The sequence below is a fragment of the Falco rusticolus genome, chromosome 1 (genome assembly GCF_015220075.1).
Source record: "Falco rusticolus isolate bFalRus1 chromosome 1, bFalRus1.pri, whole genome shotgun sequence".
Taxonomy (NCBI): Eukaryota; Metazoa; Chordata; class Aves; order Falconiformes; family Falconidae; genus Falco; species Falco rusticolus.
Window position 1 is genome coordinate 28,290,572 of NC_051187.1, and position 24,488 is coordinate 28,315,059.

Sequence of the window (24,488 nt, forward strand, 5' to 3'; positions counted from 1 at the left end):
CGAGCGCACCGACACGCTGCGACCTCGGTCATCACCCCCAGCCCCAGCAAGTGCGCTGGGACGCAGCCTCACCGCAGCACAGCAGCTCCTCCCGCTCCACCATAACGTCTCCGCGACCCCAACCACCTACGCCTTGTCAATGTTATCACCTTATCCCTTGAAAGAGAATATTCTTTCTGATACTGAATTTCAAACTAGTCATTTCCTACATAAAAGCAAAAAATCTACAGGCTGTGCCCATGATCTGCGCTTCAAGACACTTGACACTATCATTACCCAGAGCCTCAAGCAGGGCTAAACAGAAAGTACCCTACGGGGTAACTGGGGCACCTTATGGGCCTTGCCAAGCAGGGAGAGTAATAAATAGGGAACATGCAGCTGGGCACAAAAGTGGCAACTGCTCCTGGTCCAATCTAACTGGAGGAATTTCACTAATTTATCAAAGCATATCATAAAAATAATTAGTTAGCACCCCAGGAAAGAGTAACTTCAAAGCACTGAAATTTGCTCCTGCTTAAACACTTGCAGCACACACCAAAAAAGTCTAAAGGACTCATGCAAAACAGCAGTAAATTTCTAAGCAATTCTACACCTTTAAGCTAGCGTAGCAGCCGTAGCTTGGCATGGCAAATAAACCATTCATTAGAAGATGAAACTTTTAGCACAAGCCTGGATGAGACCAAATCCCCAACCTGACATATTTTTGCTGATAACCAGTTCAACTAGTGTTGTTCTGTTGCTGTCCAGACTGCTCGATGTTCCCAAAGGCAAGCTAACTCTGCACTGTCCACTGCAGGATGGAGACAAGGATCCAGTACGCAGGACTAGATTCTTGTCCTTAGATTCTCAATTCTTTTGAGAATTTTCATTCTGGGCTATTTTAATTGCCATCAGATGTAGCAAACATCTGTTTTGACAGGAGACGAACAGCTACTCGGGCTGCTCAGCATATTAAGACAAAACTGCCTGACTCCATTCCAAGTGGATTTCTGAACTAGCTTCCAATGCCTCCAAACATTACCTCTTCCTGATGCAAATTCTGGAGCTTTAACAGAACAGCAGTAAAGGAAGAGTATTTTTCAAAACATACGGCTTACATCATAAATAATACGGCCAAAACCTCTGGATTTGGTGATATTAGCTAGTTTACTTCTTATATGAAGAATAAACATCATTCACATTATTCTGTTCTTATCACAACATTGATCCATTTAACATCTTGTGCTTTAGAAGCACGCTTATTTCAGTCAAGTCCCCTTTAAGCAGGAAAGAAAATATTCCTTCTTTCAATGCCACAGTGAAATACTACTATGAACGTCAACAGACGCAGATTGTGAAACGAGGGGATGCAGGAGTAAAGTCAGAAATTCTTGACGCGTGGACATGTCAAACAACCAGACAGTGCAACAGAAAAAGAAAGGGATTTTGTGAATTTTGAGGGTGAGTATTACTACTTGTTGAAGCTTTATATAGAGAGCTCAGACAAATGCACCCTGGTCCTAACACACAACTCTTCCCCTCCGCCTTGCTCAGGGTCTGTCTGGAGCAGACTTCCAGACTGCACTGTGATGCACTGACAGCTGACAATTAATTTGAGACACACTGACCCCATCTCACTAGCAATCAAGAATAACAGGAATTTGCAGTCAGTAATCAAGCTTTCGTTCTCAGGCAGCAGCAAAGATGAATGAACATCGCTAAAGAAACAGAAAAATCCGTTGGCGTTCTCCTCAAAGGGAGTCTGGGCGAGTCAGAAGTACCAGAAAACAGGTCAGCTCTGAGGGAGAACGTCAAACGTAGAAGGTTGAAGAGAGACAGCAAGATGCTTTTAAAGCTTCTTGCATTTGAAGTGGGAACAAAAGCTGCTGACGATAAGAAAAGTTTTCCATTTAAAAGGAGTTTAAAATAGTGCCGAACCGTCTTGCTGTTTCTCGTGTCCTCCTTACAGCTCTGGAGCTCACCCTGCCCCACAGACCGCAGAGATGCCAGGCAGCTGCTGACACACAGCAGGCTGGGGAGCCGTCTCTGCCCGCCACCTACGCTCCAGCCTGACATGCTGCCTACAAGCCCAGCAGCCCGAGGGAGGCGTCCCTGGCATCGCTGCCTGGGGTGAACCAGGCGGCTGCACTTACCCGCCTCCCTTTCAGCCCTGCCTCCTTCTGCAGAGCCCAAGTCGACAAGCAGCAGCTTCCCACCAGGGCAGTTGTTGCTTTCCAGAAATGCTTTTGGAGTTTTTTGGTTGTTTGTTTGTTTATTATATAATCCATTTTACTTACTGCTTCAGGAGCTTAGCTGTCAGCAACACAATCAGAGAGCATCTAAGCCATAGTGGACATGTGCCTAGCAGAATTTTTAGTTTGTATGTAAAACCCTAGAGTTTTATTTTTTTTTCCTCGTGAGGTCTCTGTGTGCATTGCAAAACAGAAATAAACTATAAGGATAATTTGTGTTTCATTAGTCTCCAAGAATTAATTCTATGGTGCGTTCTACAAAAAAACCCTCTTCAACAAGAAAAAGGAGACAAGCATGAACTTGCCGAGCACAGAACACGTGCTCTACTTCACAGCAACAATACCGGCTTACACTGGTGATTTGTCACGAAGGTGAGAAAGGCTGGTCCACCCATTGTGGGGCCACGTGGCTGTGCAGGGTTAGGCTGGCTGACAGCTGCTGGCTTGGATGGGTCCCTCGCAGCTCGTGTAGCTGTAATTGGGAGTCTCCTTATCTTGGGATTGCCAAACCACACACAAACCTGAACTGCAACTTCTTAGAAAGCAGCTATTAATGACCTGTAACAGCCAATTCTGCACTCTCTGAAAGCCCTGCCAAGCCCCACCGTACCCTGCTTGTGCCAAATTCGGGCCCCCGACACCCCAAACCGACCAGCAGTGCCCAGCCACAGTGTGTCCTCACCAGGAAGGAGAAGCAGCCTCCTGGGGTTCCCCACGAGGATTTTCTCCCAGCCTGTCTTACCTATTCACACTAGGGGCAGGCAGGCATCTAAGTCCCAGGTGAAACTTTCTCAAGAATGTTGCAGAAGATGGAACAGAAAAGCCTTAAGCAGGGCTGATCTCGCCCTGCAGAGAGGACAGACGTGCCACCTCTGTAGCAGAAGGCCCCGCTCCAAGATGCACGGCGTGACCGCGGGATGGCAGGCTGACAGAGCTAACAAAAGCTCAGGCTCACACAGGTTATGCCTCCACAGCGGAGGTGACTTCTGCAGACAAGATTAAAGTGTCCAAACAGCCTTTAAAGTAACCCAGGGTAGAGCTGGTTTACCCTCTCACATGACAGAAACATGACATTTTGATTTGTTCGTTCAGCTGGATACAAACTGAGAAAAGACTAATTCTTGACTCAGCAACTTTACCTCCTCAAGCTAGGGATACGGTGCGACAGAGACAGGACTTGTTAATCTATCCTGCCACTGCTCCGTGAGACTGGAACCTGCCCCTGGCCTCCTGCATGGCCTGGCAGAACGCCGTGCCACGCAGCTCCCCTTGGCTTCTGCATTCGCCCCATGACCCACCGACACGGGACCCTGCTGGCAGGTGCACACCGCTGCAGCACTGCCGGGTCCCGAATGGCCCGAGTGCCAGGACAGTGGCAGCGAACCAAGCAGGCTGCCGAGCGCCTGACCAGCCCCAGCAGCAGCTCCCACCCACTGCTGCTGGCACCCACCAGGAAACGTCCACCTCCGTGCAAAAGCACCAAGCCCTGGGATGAAGAGGGAGCAAGGTCCAGCTTGCCTGGCTGTGGCTGGCTGCCAGCGTGGCACTGCAGGGCAGTGGGAGGCGCAGGGTAGGGCAGTGGGAGGCGCAGGGTGGGCCAGCGGTGCTGCCAGGCTCCCAGTACTGCTTCTTCCGTCCCCTGACCCAGACAAGAGCTCTGTCCGTAGACTGAGCTGCTGAGTTTGCCAATTAGCATCAGTGAACTAAGAATATGCTTCCTGCTTACGTTCATCAAAAGCGTCATTACTGTGGCAGCTCACTGGAAGTGGTATCAACCACAGCATCCCTTGTGTCCACTTCCCAACACACCCAGCCTCACCATCTGGAAAGACCAAGTGAAAACCACCACGCTTCAGACACAGTCCCCAAGCTGCCTGTTCTTGCTTTCCCACACTGACAGAGGATTTTGTACGTGAATCTCTACATTTGTCCATGCCAAAGGCTTACTCCTTCCATAGGTCCTATCAGCAAGTCGTAGAGCGCACGGAGTGGGGGTTTGGTGAAGGATGTCTGCCTCCTTGGAAGAGATGATGTTCCATCCTTAACAGGAGACATGGTACTGCTGAACAGACTGGTCATGCTCTGACAGCTCCTGTGGGCAAAAGGCAAGTGAGAGGTTACTTGCAGAAACCTGAGGTCAACTACAGGTTGCCCTGACTTCGTAACACTGACCAACACGCCAGTTCCTGTCCATCCAGAGGACTCTCTTCTGTAACAGGCTTCACGGCAGGGCTTTACTCTCCCATTCAGCTTCACACCACAATGAACAATAACACTAATGGCAGGCTGAACCAGCTGCAAACAGCACACTAATTGCTACGGAGTTTCTCTACAAACTCAAGTGCCTGAAGTGCTGTTCACAGTTGTTACTCATACGTATCTAAAGCAGGCAAACGGAGACGCATTAAGTATTGACTATAATCACAGGAAGACGTGTACTGGGGTTTTATACCAACTAATCTAGCATAGTACCAAAAGAAACTATGACAACAGGCAAACAACAAGACATGAAAGTTACGCTTGTGCTTGCTGCCACTCCTCTGAACGGCTCCATGAAGTCAGATGCGAGAGCTGACCTGGAGCCCCTTTCTGATAACCCCTCCAGACAGAGCTCTGCACGTGCTCTTCTGGCATCACCAGCCCCAAACACCGTCATGCTGAGGAGACCGAGATGGCATGGCTACAAAAAGTTACTGCCCTGCTGAGGAAATGATGTTGCCCCATTCCAGTCTCACTAATCCAGCAGCTGCGCTCCCCAGAAACATTATCCTTGGCTTGGTGCCATGAACAACCATTTTATGTGAAAAGGATAACTTTCCAGAAAGTTTTAACAGGTGGGCCTTGAAGAAAAGGCAGGGAGGGAAACAAGACATTGAACAGTAACGGTAGTGCAAGGTCTGAAGTGTAACCAGAGTAACCACTGGGGCTGTCCAGTAACAAAACAATCTCAAACATAAAAGGCCACCCATGAGGCAACACATGCCGCGTTGTCCTCAAGGTGCCAAATGCATTGGATGGAGGGTTCCATGAAATCCCAGTCCAGATCATGCTCTGATGGTGCCGGGCAGAGAAAGCCGCCCTCCATTCCTGGTCTCTGTGAAGCACAGCGCTGTTTTGCCTCTCAGACACCTTCCAACGCTATATGCCTTTGCCAATTTACACAACAGGAAAGCAGCTAGAGTTTCCTGATTCATGACCAAACTCATGCGCTTTATCAGGACGTTAGTCTGCAATGTCCATTTTTTAAGAATGCTCACTCTGATGAAATGCCTGTCTCTGTTCTTCACTTTTACCTCTTGCCTGAATCTATTTTGGGCTATCAACGGAGAAAAGAAAAGCAGAAAGCATCTGCACATCCAGAAAACCAAAAAGAAAACTCAGCATCCAACAGACACAATAATCAATGAGACATATTAACAGTTGATTGTGTATTTACTATAGGCATATATATTCATATGTATATGCATACACATATGCCTATAGCAGACACATACACACACACACAGGCACAGTGTCTCTTTGCACTACCAGATTAAGCCAACATGCAGGAAAAGACAAGGAGAGCAGAAGTATTGCACTCCAGTGCACTCCCTTACCACTGACAAACCACGGGCCTGAGACACCCCTGACCTTTTCTGACACAGACCAGACAGAGATTAAAAAAATTTCTCTCTTCCCTCACTTGCTGCAATGTCACCAGAACCAGCCCACATCATGTCTAAAACCTGTTCTCTAAAGAAAAAAACAATGCTATCACCCATGCTCCCCACTAACAATGAATTTCATCTTGTGAGCCAACAGGAGTCATTTAAGAATGTGGACCGAAGCCCAGTGTCCAACTGCCCCGCTCCCTGACACAGAGATTCTGGTGAAAGCGTGAGTGTGCTGCTGCAAACTTGACTGGGTGACTGCTGCAACACCAAGTTCACTGCAGGACCAGCATGGACTCAGCGCTGTCTGCTCCCCCCCGGACCCCTCTGCCTAGCTTCACTGCAGCAGCTGATGAGCCAAGCACACTCTGCAGCGCTCAGCTGCTTCTGTACTTTACGTAGCACAGATTTTAAAATCAGATCGGGAAATCAAACCTGTGCTTTCCCAATCTCACACGTTTCTAGTGCCCCGAACCCTGTGCTCAAAGTCCATCCCTCTTGTATCTCCTGCCTGATAAGCCAGCCTGGAAAGGCAGGGATACCCACCCCACTGCTCACCCAGGATCCAGCGAGCGCACAGAGCTTTAGCCCCAGCACAACAGCCCTGACCTTTCCAAGCAGCAGCTACTTGCCAGCAGGCGGCACTCGCCAGCCTCCCCTGCTGTATTAAGTTAATTTATTGCAGGGAACAGGGGCTTGATTACTCTAATCAGCAGAGCCTCCTTCATCTTAGTTTCACAGCCAAGCAGCTCTAGATTTATTCCTTCGCCACTTGGATTGCTTTTTATTAGAACAAAACCAAGGGAGTAACATAAATCTTTCGCATCTCTTGCCTGTGTGTTTGCGTACACAAAGAAGAGTAAGAAAATCCATACGGGGAGGATGGACAAATATCTTCTGCAGCAGGCAGAGCAGACCTGGAGCACTGGCCAGCCCGCTCCCTTCCAAAGCAGAGCAGCCCAAGGGCTCTCCAGGTGGCCTGTCAGGCACCTGAGTCCAGGTGATTTCAGTGTGACAACAGACTTCTGGCCAAACGCCCCTTCTACAAGGCACCAGTGCTGGCTTCTGGGATGCTGCACTGATCATTTTTACCTTGCTCTTGCAATGTAGAGGGGTCCCCTGATTTCTGGAAGAGTGAAATCTCTCCCCTGGAAGCCCCTGCACAGACTCCGCAGTGCTCTTTATTTATAACCCTTTGTGTAAGGCAGCCCGACCTGCGGCAAGCAGAGGAAACAGCACGAACTGGGGCTGGGGCTGCCTGCATGGAGCAGCGTGAACTCTGCTTCCGCCCTTTGTCTTGGAGATGCAGGAACAAAGCAATGGTCCCATGGCAATCTCGGAGAAAGGGGGAAAAAGCCCGTGTCATGCAAGCGTTGAGCTCAGCCTGGTCTGGCCAGCCACAAGCCCCACAGGGCCTGGCTCGGCTTGCTGAGGGTGAACATGGCCAGGCGCGGGCAGGAAGGGATTCCTACCAGAACCAGCAGAGAGCTGCTCTTGCCTTGGCACTCATGGGGACACACCAGGCACTATGGACAACTGAAATACTACCCATGACCAAGCACGGCTGTTTGGTTGGGCTGTGAGTCAGACTTACTGCCACAGTGATCTGGCAGCCTCAAGACAGTGGATGTCCATCAGGCCTCTCATTCTGCAAGCCTTCCTCAAAAAGACTCTTCCTAGAGATGCAGCCCAATATCCACATTCGGGGCCTTGACACGCTCCCAACAGCAAGCTGTGGGAAGCTCCAGAAAACATTCAGATATGGGCTCCCTGTGGATGCTTTCAAGGATCCGCAATTATCTCCAGAACCCACCAGTGGTTGCACAAAACCCACAGACCACCCAGCACTCTCTGCTTGTGTGGTCTGTACTGGGGCAGCTACAGCACTGCACCCCGCGTGACAGAGAACCAGGGAGATAGGGGACTCCAGCCGCTGTTCCCATCTGCCTTCCAAAGAATTCACTGTGTCCCAGACCAGCCAGCACCCCCGGTGCACCCCCACCCCTCTGCTCCACAGGGTCAACAGCACGGTTCTCCAGGGCAAGCTCTCCGGCTCCTGAGGACATTAATAGGCTTTTAATGAGCAGCGAAGCTGGGGCCCCCACCAGCATGCCCTGCCCATGGGCCCAGGAGCTCCATGGGAGCTGGGGCCCAGTCTCTGCTTCAGCTACGCCGCAGGTGTGCCTGTCCCCAGCTGCACCAGAGCCCTGCCCGCACCTGCCCATGAACCCTGCCCATCCCCAGCCCAACCCACCGACTAACACCCCCCGCGCTGCCCACTCCGATGGACCCACGCAGCCGTCAGCGGGCTGAGCCTGACCCCACGACTGCCACCAGACCTGATCCTGCACGCCTGGCTTGACCTCGGACCCACCTCAGCACCAGGCACCCCCCCCGACCATGCGGAGTCCTGGCTGGCTCCGGCTGCCAGCCCCAGGTCTGCCCTGCTGGCTTCACTGGGCACTGTGGGACGGGGTCCTGCGGCGTGGCCCCTGCCCCGCAGGCGCTGCTGCGCCATAAGCACAGCCAACAGGGCCAAAATCAACACAAAGGCAGGGTCCCACACCAAAAGGAGAGGGGAGATATGCTCAGACATCGCATGATGGTCACCAGGATGAAACCACGAGCAAAAAAATAATGAAATATCTTGGCAATAGTCACGTTGTTACTGCTGCTGAAGCTCCATGTGAATTGTAGCCACCTTGTGCTAGATTCCTCTGGCTGGATTTATAGAGACTTTACTCTTACCGGGGCACTGAGCTTGTTCTAGAAATTTCCAACAATGCTTGTAGGACTGGTCATAGACCCTGTGCATGCCAACTGTGCTGGCAAAAAACAAGCTCTTTGCAGCTGTAAGGGGGGCTGGGCAATGGCCCTGGCAGAAGTGAATTCTAATCTCAAGTTATACTGCTCCTTACTTCCCAATTTGCCTTTTACAAAATTCTCACCATGCTGCCTTGCAGAAATTGCCCTCAAGGAGGTGTATTTTACCCTTTGAGCAATGTCAGAGCTGATTCTCATACCTTCGGCAGGTACATGGAAGGAGGACAAACTGTGTCCCCATGATAGCGGAGAGGCCAAAGAAAAGGAGGAGGAGCTCTGTTCAGGTACGGGCAGGGATCAAGTCCTTTTCTGGAGCAGAAGACAACTAGCAGGGAGGAAATGAGATTTTAATCTGGAAACCCAGTGAAAGTCTAAGAGTCCCAAGGAGCACAGAAAACAGAAGCTGTATAAGGAATGAGCAACTGGGACTACCTTGGGGGCTGTACCAGTGCCACCCACAGCTTAGACAGCTATTGCCCAGTACTGAGATCGCTGCAGCATCCCCTCAGTGCTCCTTTCTCCTCCAAATGCCCATTTCTTCTCAGAAGTTCCCTAAGCTAATTGCCAAACCCCCACGTTCTTGCTTTTCTAAGCAGAACTGCTGAAAAAATCACATTATTCTCTGCTTAAAAGCCAGGTTACCTGATGACAGCAGCCAGAGGGCACCCATCCCAAACCAAGGGCTCCCTTTCCGTCACCCGCTTGTTGCCAGACACGGAGACTGGATGGCTCCAAACAGCCCCAGCATCTTCAGAGCCTCATTTTCTAACATGGGACCTTAACAGCATGTGCCACTCCTCTGCGTGAGGGAAGCTGCACTGGCCCCCAGCCATGAAAACTCCCTTGAGGATCTCCAACATTCAAGCACAAGATGTAAACATGCACTCAGGCCCAACATGAGGAATGCAGGGCTGCCTTGGCAGTAGGGGAGAGCAGCTCTTATTCTTCGCTCCAAGCAGGCCCTACTTCTCTTTATCCCCTGCAGTGCAGAAGCCAAAGCAAACACGCCATACCTTCAGTCACTGCTTGTGAGCTACAGTTCTACCGTCCTTTGAAGCACTACAGCAGCACCAACCCACTCAACGCTGACTGACGGCTGCATGACCTCACTCCAGCACTGGCTGGCAGAAAAGCCATTGCAAAGGAGGTGAGCTGGGGTCTAGAGCTGCAAGATCGCTTGTGCTCTAGCTGAACATTCGATTACATTGCTTAACCAAAGTCTAAGAGCTCACAGCTCCCAGTTAGAGCTCCAGGCCAGTGCACAGAAATGCTGCCTGCTCCCATTTTATTTATTCATCTGCTCTCTTCCGTGCAGATTTTCATCTGCTTCCTTCCTGAAGCTTCAGGGCTCTTGGAAGGTTGTCCCCTTGTTGTCCCAAGCTCAGTGTGCTACGTGCCGTGAGCCACACCACTCTCTACACAGCTTAATTATAAAGAACCACACAGTATAGCAAGAGACCAGCTATACTCTGTAGCCTCCAGTTTGACCACCTACGGGACTGGAGCAGATGTTAAGTACAGGACGCACTCAAAGGCTTGGGCAGGACCACAGCATCTATCCTGAATTCAGGGCTCAGCAAACCTGGTGCGAAACAGCTGTGGCAGTGTTAGCAAAGCCACCAGAGCCCCCTGGTATGTCCCATCTGCAGGCAAAGGTGGGCAAGCAGGCCAGACAGCAGTGTCTTCTCATTCTCTTCATCTCAGTGCTCATGGTGAGAACATCAAAGACACAGCTACTTCTAGTGCTCCTCCTGATGCTCTTGTGAGGGTGCTTTAACGAAGTGCCCAAGTTGCCCCACCCCTGAGCTTCTCCTAAAAGCTGCAAACCAGTTACCTGACAAGGCACCTGAGATAAGCTCCCGGATGTGGGTTCAAGGTAATGCACTTGGCTCCTATGGAGCAGAAAGGCATAGATGCTGTATGGTTGGCCTCTGCAGTGTTCCTGAGGATTAGCATTCCCTGGAGCAGAACTGGACCATATTTTTCTCCTGTCATCAGAGGGCCATTCTCCTGTCCTTCTGAGCCTGATTGAAGCAGCAAAACATCTCAGCAATTCTGGGGATCTGCCTGTTTGATCCAAAACTAGCAAGTACTCACAGCTCATCATCAATGCAGCAGCTTGAACAGATACACACGTGGATTCTGGAAAGAAAACACAGGCCAGTTGTTGGTGCCACCAGGCAGCTCCCAGTTTCATGGGGATGCTGTTACAGCTCACAAGCTCCATGTGATGGCTCACAGCACTGCAGGCTGATGGCATTTTCTTTTCCGGCTGAGAAGGGCCTGGGGTATCCTGTACTCACAATCCATGCTGGAGCACAGATCTAGCCAGAAACCCCTGGTTACATCATGCAGCCCCTCATCACTGGGGCAGTGGTAGCACCGGAAAAATCCTGTCTTAAAATTTCATTTTGATTGCTTGCCCTATGTCCTGGTTTCAGCTGGGATAGAGTTAATTTTCTTCTTAGTGGCTAGTGCAGTGCTGTGTTTTGGCTCTGGTGTGAGAACACTGTTGATAGCACGCTGATGGGTTTGGTTGTTGCTGGGTGATGTTCATAGTAAGTCAAGGGCTTTTCAGTTTCTCAGGCCCTGCCAGCGAGAGGGCTGGAGGGGCATGGAATATTGGGAGGGGACACATCCAGGACAGCTGACCCAAACTAGCCAAAGAGGTATTCCATACCATACATCATGCTCAGTATATAAACCTGGGGGGTTGGCCAGGGCCTGCTGAACGTTGCTTGGGGACTGGCTGGGCATCGGTCAGCAGGTGGTGAGCAGCTGTATCGTGCATCACTTGTTTTCTTTCTTCCTTTCCCTTTGGATTTTATTCTCCTCCTCTGCCCCCTTTTTGATGATAACTGTTATTGTCGTTACTATTATTGTTGTTGTTCTTTCATTTTTATTCTATTTCAAAATTGCTCATATCTCAACCCTCCAGTTTTACCTCCCTTTCTGATTCTCCTCCCCATCCCTCTGGGTGATGGGCAAGTGAGCAAGCGGCTGCGTGGTGTTTAATTACCAGCCAGGGTTAAACCACGACACCCTACTCAGCACAGCAGCGTGAAAGACTGAGACCTGAGCAAGTTCTAAGAGGCAGAAAATGAGTGGAGACTGTGTGGCTAGTGCATAGCCCTGTAACTCTGGAAATGCAGCATATTCCCAGCTAATTAGTACAGCAGTTAAAATCAACAGAAACAAGTATTTCTGTAAGTGTGTAGCAAAGAGCTCCAAGCTCCGCACCTCACAGACAGCAGGGACAAAAGAGAGTTCTCCTGCAGTTGTTCAGAGCGCCAAAAGCAGTGCTTGGCCGGGTGAAGAACAAATTGGAAATGGCTGCCCCTCAGGACGGAGCTATCAGTTAATAATTGATGCCAAGTCCTTGCTGGCTATCACCCTAAGATATCAAATTCACCCAGACGCGCAATGAAGATACCACCCCCTACATCTTCCAAACCAAGCTACTGAGCTCTTAAGTGAAATGCATAGTCCTGCCTAGGTCTCTGCCTGTGCCTGGGGTCCCCCGTCCCACAAGAGGCACAGTGATGCTTTCAGTCCCTGTCCTGCCTCATTCTGACTGAAAATTCCTATGTCTAAGGAAGGAAGCAATAAGGACCCCGTGGCCTTCCAGGGCCTGGCAGGGCTGCGTTTTCCCTCACATTCAACACTTGTGTATGTAGAACAAAACCAACCCCCACCAGGTCACCTATCCGTGGAAGACCACCAGGCCCCCAAGGCTCCTGGGCTGGATGCACATGCAACACACAAGGCAGTAATGGATTCCCAATCCCATCAGAAGCAAGATGCAGAGCTCTCCTGAGGGAGGGAGGAATTCTCACTGAACATGAACACAAAAGAAAAGGACAGAAGGGAAATGCCTACGGGCCCCTCTGCTCAGCAGGCGAAGTGCTGCACAGTACTAACACACAGACCTTATTGCCAAAAGGCATTAATGTTAATGCTTAATGTCCCCCGTACATCCATGCTGCGAGGAATGGATGCTTACTGCACCCGTAAAGGACAGTATCGGTTTGCTGCTCTGTATCCCCTCAACCTGGGGCAACAAAGAGACCACGAGCAACGGCATCGGCCACACAATCCTGCCATTTAGAGAGAAACCCACCACCAAGATGCTTCATGCTGCTCGCTGATGCCCACAGTGCAGCGCTGTAGCCTCACCTGTTCAAGAGGTTGTTTCTGCTGACCATCCTCAGGAAGCCCGTCGGATCAGTCATTGAGTTCAGCTTGTTATTCATCTCCTCAAACTGCTGATCCATGATATCCCCAGCTTCGCTCTCAGTCTCGCTACTGGCACAGGCTCTGCAGGGGGAACAGCAGGGTGAAGGAGTCATTGACGCAAGACAGAGCAACAGCTTTGTGACAAATGCTCAGCCAGTTTGAGAGAAAAATGTCTTTCAGACACAACCTCAACCAAATGCTGAAGTCCTGTTTTCCCTGGATTGCATCGCCTCCTCCTGTTAGGCATACAAGAGAGTAACAACCCCATTCCTCCCTCCTCTTCTCCTGGCATTCTTCAAGGTTTAAAGAGTGACACACGCTAATGGAAAGACAGGACCCCAATTCCCATGCTCTGCAGGCATGGACTTTAGAAGCTGCAGCACAACGGAAAAGCTGAGGTCTGCAGGAAAAACCAACTCGGCCCTTGATTTGCCTAAGAACATGTGTTAGTGCATCCTTTTCAGATTTCCGCAATAAACAGCTCCAAGCTCTGTATGCTTCCTTCACTGGCAAAGCACACATAAAAAAAGGAGCTGTGCTGCTGCTCCTGTTATACAAACAGGGAACACACAGGGAGAGAATTACCAATGCCACTCAGGACAGCAGCAATAGAGACACAGAGATCTCCAAATCTCTGAATTTTCCATATCCTGACATTAATCTAAATTATCGTCTCAGTGTAGATTTTCTGTCAAAATGCTGTATTTTGTCTTCTTCTAAAAGCAGAGGAAACACAACTATTGTACGTGCATTTTTACAACTCCTCCTTTAATAATAATTTGCATATTAGATGGTGCATCACAAACCTTGGAATTGGACACTTAAGCTAAAACTGCTATGCTACTCTGCTGAAGCTGCATTGCACCTCATTTCTGTTTACCTTTGGCTCCTGACAACTTGCAGTCTTTCCTCAAGGGCACATTTCCAACAAGAGGACATGAATTAAATTAATGCACAACACGCACTTGTGCTGGCAACTAGGCCATCCCTATGTATGCTGTATGCACCACAGGATATCTTGTAAGCATACTTCCAGGTCAATATAATTTAACACCTGAAGGAATAAGTCCTGACAAAAGCCAATCACTTCATGAACACCTGAAATGGGGCTAGCTGGAGCAACAGCCATGGCAGGGGGGAGGGAAAAAAGGCAAAGAAAAGGTTGTCAGCAGCTGCCTCCTGCCTGTTTTTCCTCCAGCTGCAGGCAATGCTCGGTTTTGAGTCCTGGCACAGTTTGAGTAACAATGACAATGAGTATTCAGAGCTCCTTAAAGAGGCAAAAATCTTGAGTTCATGAACCCAAGAGAGCAAGCCACATGCTCTCCCTGAAGAGCAAGGACTCTGTCCCAACACAAGTTCAAGCAGACTTTGAAGTCCCTCCCACTGCTTTTTGCAAGTATGCGCTATTTGTCAGCTTAATTAGACCAGCTGAATGGAACCATTTCTAGCTGAAAGCGAAGGCTGCAGTGTGGAACTGAGCACCACCACAGCAAAAATCTGATGACACATCCCGTGACAGCATCTCTTCCTCTCCAGGAGCAGAAAATGGGAAGATGTGCCACTCTGGAGACGCAACAGTACCTACATGCATGCTCACAGCATTATGGCAGGCAACGGCACTTTAATTTGAACACAAAAGCACACAACTACAGCACAGTTAAGCAAACGATGAACTGAGAACTCAGAGGTAAACAGAAGTTTTCATATGTGTGCTGTACATATTTAAATCCCTCTGTTCTATTGTTGGTAGGCAGAGAACAGGTTCCAGGGACTGCAGATGACAGCTTCTCCTGGGGGTCTGGCGTGCTGGAGCACGGTGGCAGTCTGCGATGCTGTAGGAAAGCACTTGATCCATGTGGGGAAGAAGTTTCAAAGTACAAAATGACGTTCACCCACATGGAACAGGACAAGATTTGTTTGTTTAATTCCCTGCGTATAATTTTGAAGTGGGGAAAGAGCTTCTGCCTGTGATCATACCACACCAGCCCAATGATCTCAGAGACAAGCATTAAGCCCAGAATCCTTAACCAAAAACATACCACTACCATCACCCCAAAGAGAGGAGGAAGCTGACATCACAGTAAACTAAAAACTCATCCCAGAACCTAAAGACCAAAGGATTCCCTTGCCATAGGAGAACCTGTGGGTGACAATGATTAATGGAACTGAAAACAGTATCTGCAAATCTGTTAACACAAGGTGTAACTGCAGGTTGCAGTTGTGTATACACGTATCTACAGGGTAAGATTCAACCATCAACACGTGGAGATGTAATCTGAACCACACCACCCTGGTGCTTTAAGAGAAGGGTAGATGGAACCAATTCAGTCTGGGTTTTTCCCCTCTTGTCCTTCCCGTCAGTATACACACCTTGGAGGGAGCGACTCAGTTCTCCCAGAAAGAACAGAACGCTCATGGGCCACGTGCACATACAAGACAGAACGGGATGAAGCGCCAACATCCGGAACACATTTGCAAAACCCAGGCAACATGAAGGCTGGAGGGAGTAACTTTTGACATTTCCTTTAATGGGAATCATGCAACTCATTTTCAAGCAGAACCCGAAACAAATAGTTCAGAAGGTGTGACTGAAGCTAACAGAAGCAGAAGTCTCAGAACAGATTTTATGTAAGAACTCAAAAACCCTAGACACCACCAAGGATAAGCCATTTCATAAATGCACCATTTATAAATTAAATTAGCAATAATTTCATAATAATATTTGGATAGCAGCGCTTATGTGCTTGTAGCTTCTCAGGGCTTTAATATGAAGGAAGCTACTCCTCTGTGCATGTCTGTTCCCTTATGTTTCGAGTACTCAGCTGGCTGAGAGCCCCTTTGCTCTTTCTCAGAGTACTTAAAAATCCCAGACTAACAAGCAGTTTGTTACTGCTCACAGTGAAACGAATAATGTGACTGGCTGTGAAAAATGTTTCCCTTCAGAAAGTCACTTCTACCATCATAAAAGGTTGTGCGCCTTTTCAGAAAGTACCAACCCAAAACGCACCCAAGTGAGATACAACTGTGAATCCAAACCAGGCAGATGTGGGGATTGCTTGAGATGAGTCGGCTGTCACTCCTTTTGGTTTCCAACTGTCTCAGCGTTATGAGCTAAGCACATACCCATCTCAGCAGCACACGCTGTTTATAGCACGCAGCGAACACAATCCTGCCAGTGCCCTTGTGAGATCAGTGGGTAACTTCACAAAATGGCAAGCTCAGACTGAGCTCAGGACAAAGAACGGGTCCTCATGTTAAGTTCACCCTGACTGCAGGCTCACTGTGCCAGATCCATCATTTCGGCTACCGAGAGCAGCAACTCACCTGTTCATGCTCAAAACCCATCACAGATACTGCCAGTATTTCAGTAACACTTACAAGGTCAGCATTAGCGAGGCTGCATCCCTGAACCCCTCCTCTCCCCGGATGCCTAAAGCTTGTCCTCCCTAACGGCAACACAAAATGCTCAGTGATGCTCCAAAGGAACTTCCAGATTCCAATGTCATGCTCAGATAAACAGGATCAAACACCATGTTCACCAGAAGTTTTCTGAATAGTAGTATGGATTTTTTCCAAATCGCTTTGTATCTTGTGCTTATGGATAATCGGTGTTGTAGTTACAAAACTGTTTATAGATAGCAGTAGAAGAACCAGAAGGGAAAAGAAAATCACTGTGCAGCTACTTCAAGGGAATGAAAACCCTCAGTAGAGGTATTAAACATCAGACCCCACGCCTTTATCGATCTTCTAGGTGCAGAACCACATGGATTACTCTGACATCGCTTCCCTCCTTGGAGAGCAGGGCTGTGAAGCAGATAAATTTTCTTCTAGATACACACTGTCCATCTCAGTATCTTTCGCCTCTTTCTTACTAAGTTTCCTCTCACCTGGGAGACCAGTGCGTGGCTCATTTTAGGTTTTTCTGGTCTGGGGAGAGGTTTACTTTCCTTCTTTGCAACCTGGCCAGGTCAAATATGGTCACAAATCTGCTTTTATTTGGCTGCTCACACCTCTTAAGAAAACACTATGGGTTATAGAGTGCAAGATTTTAGTGCTCTGAAGCAGCGTCTTATAGATTTTGGTCTGTCTTCAGTTTGTCTGCATGAAAACTCCGGGACTGTACAACTTGTTTAGCTCTTAGAAGATCAAGTTAATTTCAATAATAACAGCAGTGTGTCTAAAACAATCTCCAGGGATTGCAGAAACCCCCAAGTTAATTCATGTAGCAGGTGACTGGCAGTTTTGGGGGCAGATTTCCACTAAAAGAAGGGGAAAAAGCACCTTGTGTTCTTTAGGGGACTGACACAACAGCCATCATGTTAAAGCAAAACACCAACAAATCTAACCACCCCAAAACACAGCAAAAATTCCTGAGATCCCCTCTCAAGCTGGCAGTGTTACGGACAGGCTTGTCTCTGGTAGCGCAGGTGACAAACTTCTTTATCCACGTTGGCTACAACACCAGTAACAGCTCTCGGGCCTGAAGGCATTATGTAAATATAGACAATTATTGGGAAATGAATTCCATTCACAGATTGCATATAAATGCCTAGCCAGCTGCCAAGAATCTTCCAAGCAGCGCACCAATATACAGATCCTTCTTTTTTTTTGTCTTTTTTTTTTTTTTTTTTACTTTAATGAGCTTTCTTGGCCAACGACTCTGAGCTGAAATCATGCGAGGCCCAGCCAGTGTCATTCTGCAGATTTTTTTCTTGACAGTTTTAAAAGTGTGACAATTCTTTTATCTCAGCTGTTCCTGGACCAGCAGGAAGAGTGGCTGCTTTTCAGCATTTTCTACGGTTGAACAGGAAGACGTTATTTCTGCTCGAACTCTCTGCTGTTTAAGCCCTTGTGCAGCCAGCGCGGGATGGCCGGCCGCGCTGCCCTTGCACAGCCTCAGCGTCCTGCCCGGCAGCACAGAGAAGGTGCACGCAGCCGCCTGCGGCCCCGTGTCATGCTGCCCTGTCCCCACACGCGAACCCCAGAGGTCCCAAAGCCTTCATCGTCTCGCCAGGGAAGCGGGGTACTGCAGAAGGGAACGTTTCCAGCCTAAGAGCAGGGTGGACAGCCCCACGGCGGACACCTCAAGCAGTCCCCTCGATGGACGGCAAGCCAGAGAGGCAGCGCCATTTTGTTGCTGCTCACATTTGCAGCAGTGGGCCAAGGCGGGAGAGCTGCCTTCTCCTTCGGAGAAGCTGGACAACAGCAGCAAGGCTCGGCCAGGCCTCCGAGGTTGCACACGAAGTATGCAGTGCTGATTCCTGACTCGCAACCCAGGGCTCGTACTAAGCAGCTTGGCAGTGGCTCTTTGAAACAATTCCTCAAGCTGGCCCAAGCCCAGAAACAGGCTCCAGGAGCAGGAGGCCAGGCTGGGGACCCCAGCACGTGCATTCCCCGGACTAGCAATGCCAGAGCACCGGGAAGCAAAGATATGCCTGGCTCTGTACACCACTGATTTATTAGACACAGTCCCTTTTCCCCAAACCTTCACAAATCCAGTATTTTTTTCTGGTTGTACCGGGTCTGGCTGAGCCCCGCAGCAGCCCACAGAGCACTGTGCTTTGCACTGGCAGCTAGCAAGGTGGTGATAACGCACCAGTGCTTTGGCTACAGCTGAGCAGGGCTGGCACAGCATCAGGGCTGTCCCTCCAACCTTCCCCCCTCACCGCTGGGCTGAGGGGTGGGCAGGAGCTTGGCAGGGGACACAGCCAAGACAGCTGACCCAAAGTGACCAAAGGGATATTCCACACCATATGACGTCTGCTCAGATATGAAAGTTAAGAGAGAGGAGGAGGAGGAAGCAGGAGGCATTCGTAATTTCTAATGTTTATCTTCCAGAGCGATCGCTACATGCACTGAACCCTGTTTCCCGGGAAGTGGGCGAACATCGCTTGCTGATGGGAGGTAGAGAATAACATCTTCTGTTTTCCTTTGCTTCTGCACACACAACTTTTGATATTGCTCAATTAAACTGCCTTTATCTTGACCCACAAGGGTTCCGTCTTATCTTCTCCCCCACCCCACCCCCTGTTCTACTGAGGAGAGGAGTGATAGGGGGCAGGGGGAAGAATCTTAGGCAGAGCTTTCTCTTCAGTTCCCTGAAGAAAAGTAAAACCATGAGAATGTGTCACCACAGCCTGAGCCCATCCTGCCCTGCAAAACTTTCAGGACACACTCAGCATCCCAGCAGACACACATTCTTTAGTTTACTTTGAAATCAGTGAAAAAGGACAAAAGCAATCTACTAGGCCTGAGCCCAGAACCTCTGATGGCTTCCAACTCCCTTCCAGCATCCGATGCTCCCATGAAGGAAAAAAACTGGAGGGACTCACTGTTTGTGCTGAGCACATGTGTCCACAGCCCTCTCAGAGCTTCAAACCCAGCCAGCTGACTGCAACCGATTTCGTTACTGGTACTGGGGACGTAACATAAGCAAGTGTCATGTCCCCCCTACCCCAAAAGGAGAATTAATTTGTCAGTGAGAGACTGCAGCAAGCCCTGGGGAAAAGCAGTCGGGAAATCTGGTACCATTCTGCATAGTTGAAACACGTAATGGGAAACTTGAGGCCTGGGGTTATGTTCTTATTTTGATCTGATCGAAAATTCCTTTCCTGTCAGATTAAGGTGTGAGCGTCACGGGGCGGAAGCCAAGGACACTGCTTGTGAGCAGACTGCAAAGCGCAGCTCGGTTTTACTGCTGCCTCCTGCACAGCAATGCCCTAAGCGACACCACTGCAGCGTCAGCTGTGCCACTGCACTTGCTGCCTAAGGTGGCTGTAACAAAAGATGAACAAGGATTAATTAGGAGAGCTGAATGGCTTCCCAATTGCCCACACAACCCTGAGCACAACTGATCCGAGGATCAATGCCATCATTTCGTCTCTCTTGGCCAACATCATTAGGTAGAACACCAGGCTTGGGTGTGCACTGCCTGTGGGACTGTGGGTCACGCACCCAGAGCGGTCTACAGGGTGGTTGCCTCTAACACGGCCTGCTAACAGCTCGTGGGGGCTGCGGCGGCACCGGTAGCACTTTCACCATCAAAAGTGGGCAAGGAAAATGGCATTTGTCCACAGCCTCGGGAAGTCAAGAGTGTTTCACTCACAAATCTCGGTGCTGCAGAAAAACACACAACAGTCTGGGGGAAGAAAAAGAAGAAAAAAAAAAAAAAGACTAAAACACAGTACAACCTAAAAGAGCCAGCGCCTCCACTCACACCGGTTTTGAGGGATGGTTAGCAAGTCAGCCAACACATACATTTTAAGTCCTCTTCACACTAGTAGTAAACAAGACCTGTAAACTGCTGGTGTGTCACTAACCCACCTGAAGTAAAGCCATTTATGACTACATAGCAAGGTTCACTTACAACAGCAAGCTGAACTGTCACCAAATCCTTTGCCCTGTATGCCTCACCCACAAAGAACATACGAGGACAGGAACATCCCCAATTCTGCTTTTCAGACAAAAGCATTCAGAGAAAAACTACTTGTAAATATCAGCATAGAAACTACATTCATATTCATCCAATCAATAAATCAAACCAAATACCATGAGAGATCATGAGACTGAGTATAAATAAGCAAAAAACCCTGATGTGATAAATCCATAGGATGAAAAAAATGAGGAAACATAGTTGTGGGACCTATCTGAATAACTGCTTGGAGTAAGGTTCCTCCCTCTGCTGAAATTCATCAGACTGATTAATTAACTGTAAATTATTTACTCAGCTATAGCCACAAGGGAATATATTTGGAGGGGGAGTGGAATTCCTATGGTATTTGAAGTTTTTCATAAGTAAACCTTTGAAAGGGAATTAATTACACTGGAAGCTGTAAGTAGGATGGAATCTGCCCATACACAGTCAGACATGGCACTTGCCTCCTCATCCAATCTACAGATTCACTACCCAGTGTGTGGGTTCAAACCTTATTTGCATGTGCATCTAGAGTTACTTGGCAGAAAAATAGCCATGGATACAAAAATAAAGCATTTTTTTTTCGTTGCTGCAATGAAAATTTGCCCCTCCCTACTCTTGACTCTCAGTTCTCAGACAATGAGATCATCCTGAACTGCTATAAATTGCTTTCAGGTGGGAGAGCAGGAACCAGGATGCTGGACCCCCCTTGCCAACTTACCGGGTATAGTAGGAATCCACACCCAGAGCCTCCCGCACACTGGAGATGTACTGTTCCAGCGCAGAGTTTGTTATTGTTTGCAGGGTCACGCTGTTGGCTTCATGGAAGTCCCCGGCATTTTCTGTCAGGCTATCACCCAGGTAATACTCATGGAATTTCAGAATTCCTGCAAGGCACCAGAATCATGAGGTTATTTCTGCAGGGCAGGAACAATGCTGCCAGCAACTGCCTAGGAAGATGGCACAGCATTTGGCATTTCCAGTACAACTGGGGCAAAGCATTTTATGCCATGTCTCCACAGGGCTTTTCCAGCAGTCTGTAACAGCTTTGCTTTTAAAATCTGGTTTTGTACTTCGCAGATGATTGCTCAAAGGTACAAAGGCAGAGCAGTGCCTTTATGTGATGCTCAGAATGCATTTGCTATTGCAGCATTCTCATATAAATTATAAAACAGATCCTTCATACAAGCACCTACCAGAGTAATTCGCATTTCAATAGATGCATATGAAAAATACCTATTAACAGCCTCTGATCACATAAATTGAATACACAAGGCTCAAATGCTGAACAAGAGTGTTATTACTACAGCAGAACCTTCTCACATCACACAAAGATTTCTCATTTCACTCATATGCATGAAAATACATTCTATACAAAGAAAGAAAATTATGGATTAATGCATAGTAAAATATAAAGACAGCATTTCACAATGGGTAAACCAGACAAAGGACACTCGCTGTTTTGTTAAGAATATAACTATTACAGCAGATAAAACCTTACTCCACTCAGACTGGCATATCCTTCCTGATATAATTAATTCTACAGCCTGTGATCAACAGTAAAAGGCTGCTCTGGATGCCCTGTTTGCCTTGACAGCATAAATTATTAAACCAGTTAAGAAGAGTGGAGGAATAAAGCAACTCCTTCTGTAGCAACAGCAGCAAATACAGAATCGGCGAAGAGGGTCTGAAAGTACCATCTCACTGGGATAAATGAGGATCCTGGCCAGCCAGTGAAGCTACTCTCTCCGACAGCACTAATTAAACAAGAGGAGGTCACCGTGGCTGGGCTGGAGTCACTACTGAAGAGCTCCTCAGCGAAGCTGCTCAAGTGGAACCCTTGAAGCACCATAGCCCCTCTTCTTTCTGACACCTGGCAGTGCCTTCAAGGAGGGGGTCACAAACCCATGTACTTGAAGAATGCAACTGCTTTTCTACCAGACCCAGTTTCAGCAAGGAGGAGACTGGTCATGAAGCCTAGTGGCAAACCCTACACTTCTGATCCATATAATTTTAATTATTATTAATTGTGTTAATATTATAGCTTATTGTGCAAACTGCAGGCCTGAAGAGCCAATTAGTGACTAGATGCGTAGCACGACAACACCATCTCACACCTACACATGCAACATTGCAAAAAGCCCCCAAACAGCATCTCTTTCAGTCACTGCCATCCCATCTGAAGTCAGAAATGTGTGAATGTTTGCTTCCCTTCCCAAGGAATTTTTGGTGCAGTCTAAATAGTGCTTTTTATCTCTTTAGCTTTGTCATGGTGAAGGGCTGCAATTATTACATTATATCCAGAAAGAACTCATGAAAATTTACAGTCATCACTTTATTAGATAATGAACAACAGCTGCCTGCAAAAAGCAATCCTCTGCAAATTAATCCTCCTTGCTCCTCTGTGATAAGTGTTTCCACATTCATATGAGGAGAACTCAGAAGATCAAGCAGTTCAATGGCATATCAGGAAGTGGGGACGCCCTTCTGTTTTCTGCAATCCACTTCAGTGAATAAATGTCAAAAGCTTTTGGAAGGATAAAGCACAGAAATATAATTAAAGTAGGGATTCTTGTGCCTAGAAGATTCTCACAGAGCCAACATACTCGGAATCTCATTACTGCTCTGCCCTGTGGGAAATATATACAGATTGGAGGTTGAAAAATGGAAATATTAAACGTGTGAAACATCTCCATCTCCAGGTGAACATCAAAGCCCTGAACAAGCACTTCTAAGTCATTACTGCTGTGGCTATGACAGTTTTCAGTCTATTCAGCTTTAAGGTACTAGATGGAAAGGATTCCCTCATACATTCACTCTGGTCTCAGGTTAATTCCTAGCTACAAATGACAACAACCCGCCCTTTGTAAGGCTTGCTCACAGGCTCTCATCTCCAAAAAGGACCTCACCTGCCCCAGGAGCCAGCAGCCAGCTGTACAGATAACCTGCTGCCAGTGAGTAGTAGAGAACAAGTCCCCTTTGGCCATTCACTGTCTCCAGGACCTGGTCAATGGTCACTGGAGAATAGGGATCAGAGTCCTGCTGCCCAGTCTGACGTTCCACAAGCAGGTCAGCAAATGCCCTCGTTCGTCCTCTCTCTGCTACTGCCAATGCTTCATCGTGGTGACCTGAAAAGACAAAGCCATCTGTCAGACCTGACACTAACGTGGCCTGCAGTGCAACGTGCAGGAGCAGGGACAGCTGCTATCCCAACCCAAACTAAAACCTGGGGAAGCAGGGTCACAGCACTTATTTCTGGAAAGAGTAGCCTCCGAGCTGGCATACAGTCCCACAGATCATCTTGGCTGCAGGCAATAACACAATGTATGGGAAAACAAGCCACAGCAAGGCAAACAAATGGAAGAAGCAAGAGAGACGATCCAAAGGTGCCTCAGACCCGACGCAGAACACCATTATTTCTGTCCCAGCAAGGAAATGCTGTGCTGTGTCAGACAGATGGGGAGTGAAGGATGTATCATGAACTCCCTCCTTGCAACTTCAGCTGAACTCGTTGTATGAGTTTGGAGTTCAGACTCACATATGACAGCATCTCTTACCGAGACTGACAAGTACTCGCTGCAGGGCCTGGTAGGAGGATGTCTGCAGGTCGAAGAGTGACAGCTTGTAATCTGTGCTCAGCTGCACCTCGTGTCGGATGGTTTCAAACAGTGCCGAGGCCCGGTACAGCTGGGGGGAGAAAACAGCTACGGTGACTTCCTTACAGACACAGCACTGCTGGGAGGGCAGGAGTACCCAGAGAAACATACCCTCAGGCAGGGGGTCTGCCTCAGACAGCCCCCCGGGATGGCAGCATCCCTGGCAGAGGGAAGGTGACTTTGGATGGAGCAGGGAGGCACACGGGCCTGGGTCAGCTCAGCACCTCACACGCACCACACATTTCCTCCCAAGGACAGGAACAACCCGAAGGGCTCAGAGAACACAAGCCCCCCAGCATGGAGCTTATACCTGGTGCTGAGACTCCTCCAGGTTCCCACTCGCCCAGAGGGAGAGGCCGAGGCCGTGGCGGATCTTGGCTTCATCTTCCCTGCGTCCCAGCTGCTCTGCCAGCCTCAGTCCTGCAAGGCAGTCAGAGTGAGAGAGGGGAAGGGGCTCTGGCAGCCCACTGCAGCACTT

General features: G+C 48.7%; 1 protein-coding gene across 3 annotated transcripts in view; it reads right to left on the bottom strand.

Moving 5' to 3' along the window:
* TTC28 (tetratricopeptide repeat domain 28) overlaps positions 1-24,488 on the bottom strand; it is a 191,459-nt gene that overhangs the window by 16,541 nt on the left and 150,430 nt on the right. For all 3 annotated transcript variants that reach the window (XM_037375292.1, XM_037375293.1, XM_037375294.1), the window contains 6 exons: positions 24,321-24,430; positions 23,912-24,041; positions 23,264-23,482; positions 21,076-21,241; positions 12,881-13,021; positions 4,179-4,323 (listed from right to left, as the gene is read on the bottom strand). In XM_037375292.1, the coding sequence (XP_037231189.1) occupies positions 4,179-4,323; positions 12,881-13,021; positions 21,076-21,241; positions 23,264-23,482; positions 23,912-24,041; positions 24,321-24,430 (911 nt within the window). The remainder of the gene's footprint in view (positions 1-4,178; positions 4,324-12,880; positions 13,022-21,075; positions 21,242-23,263; positions 23,483-23,911; positions 24,042-24,320; positions 24,431-24,488) is intronic.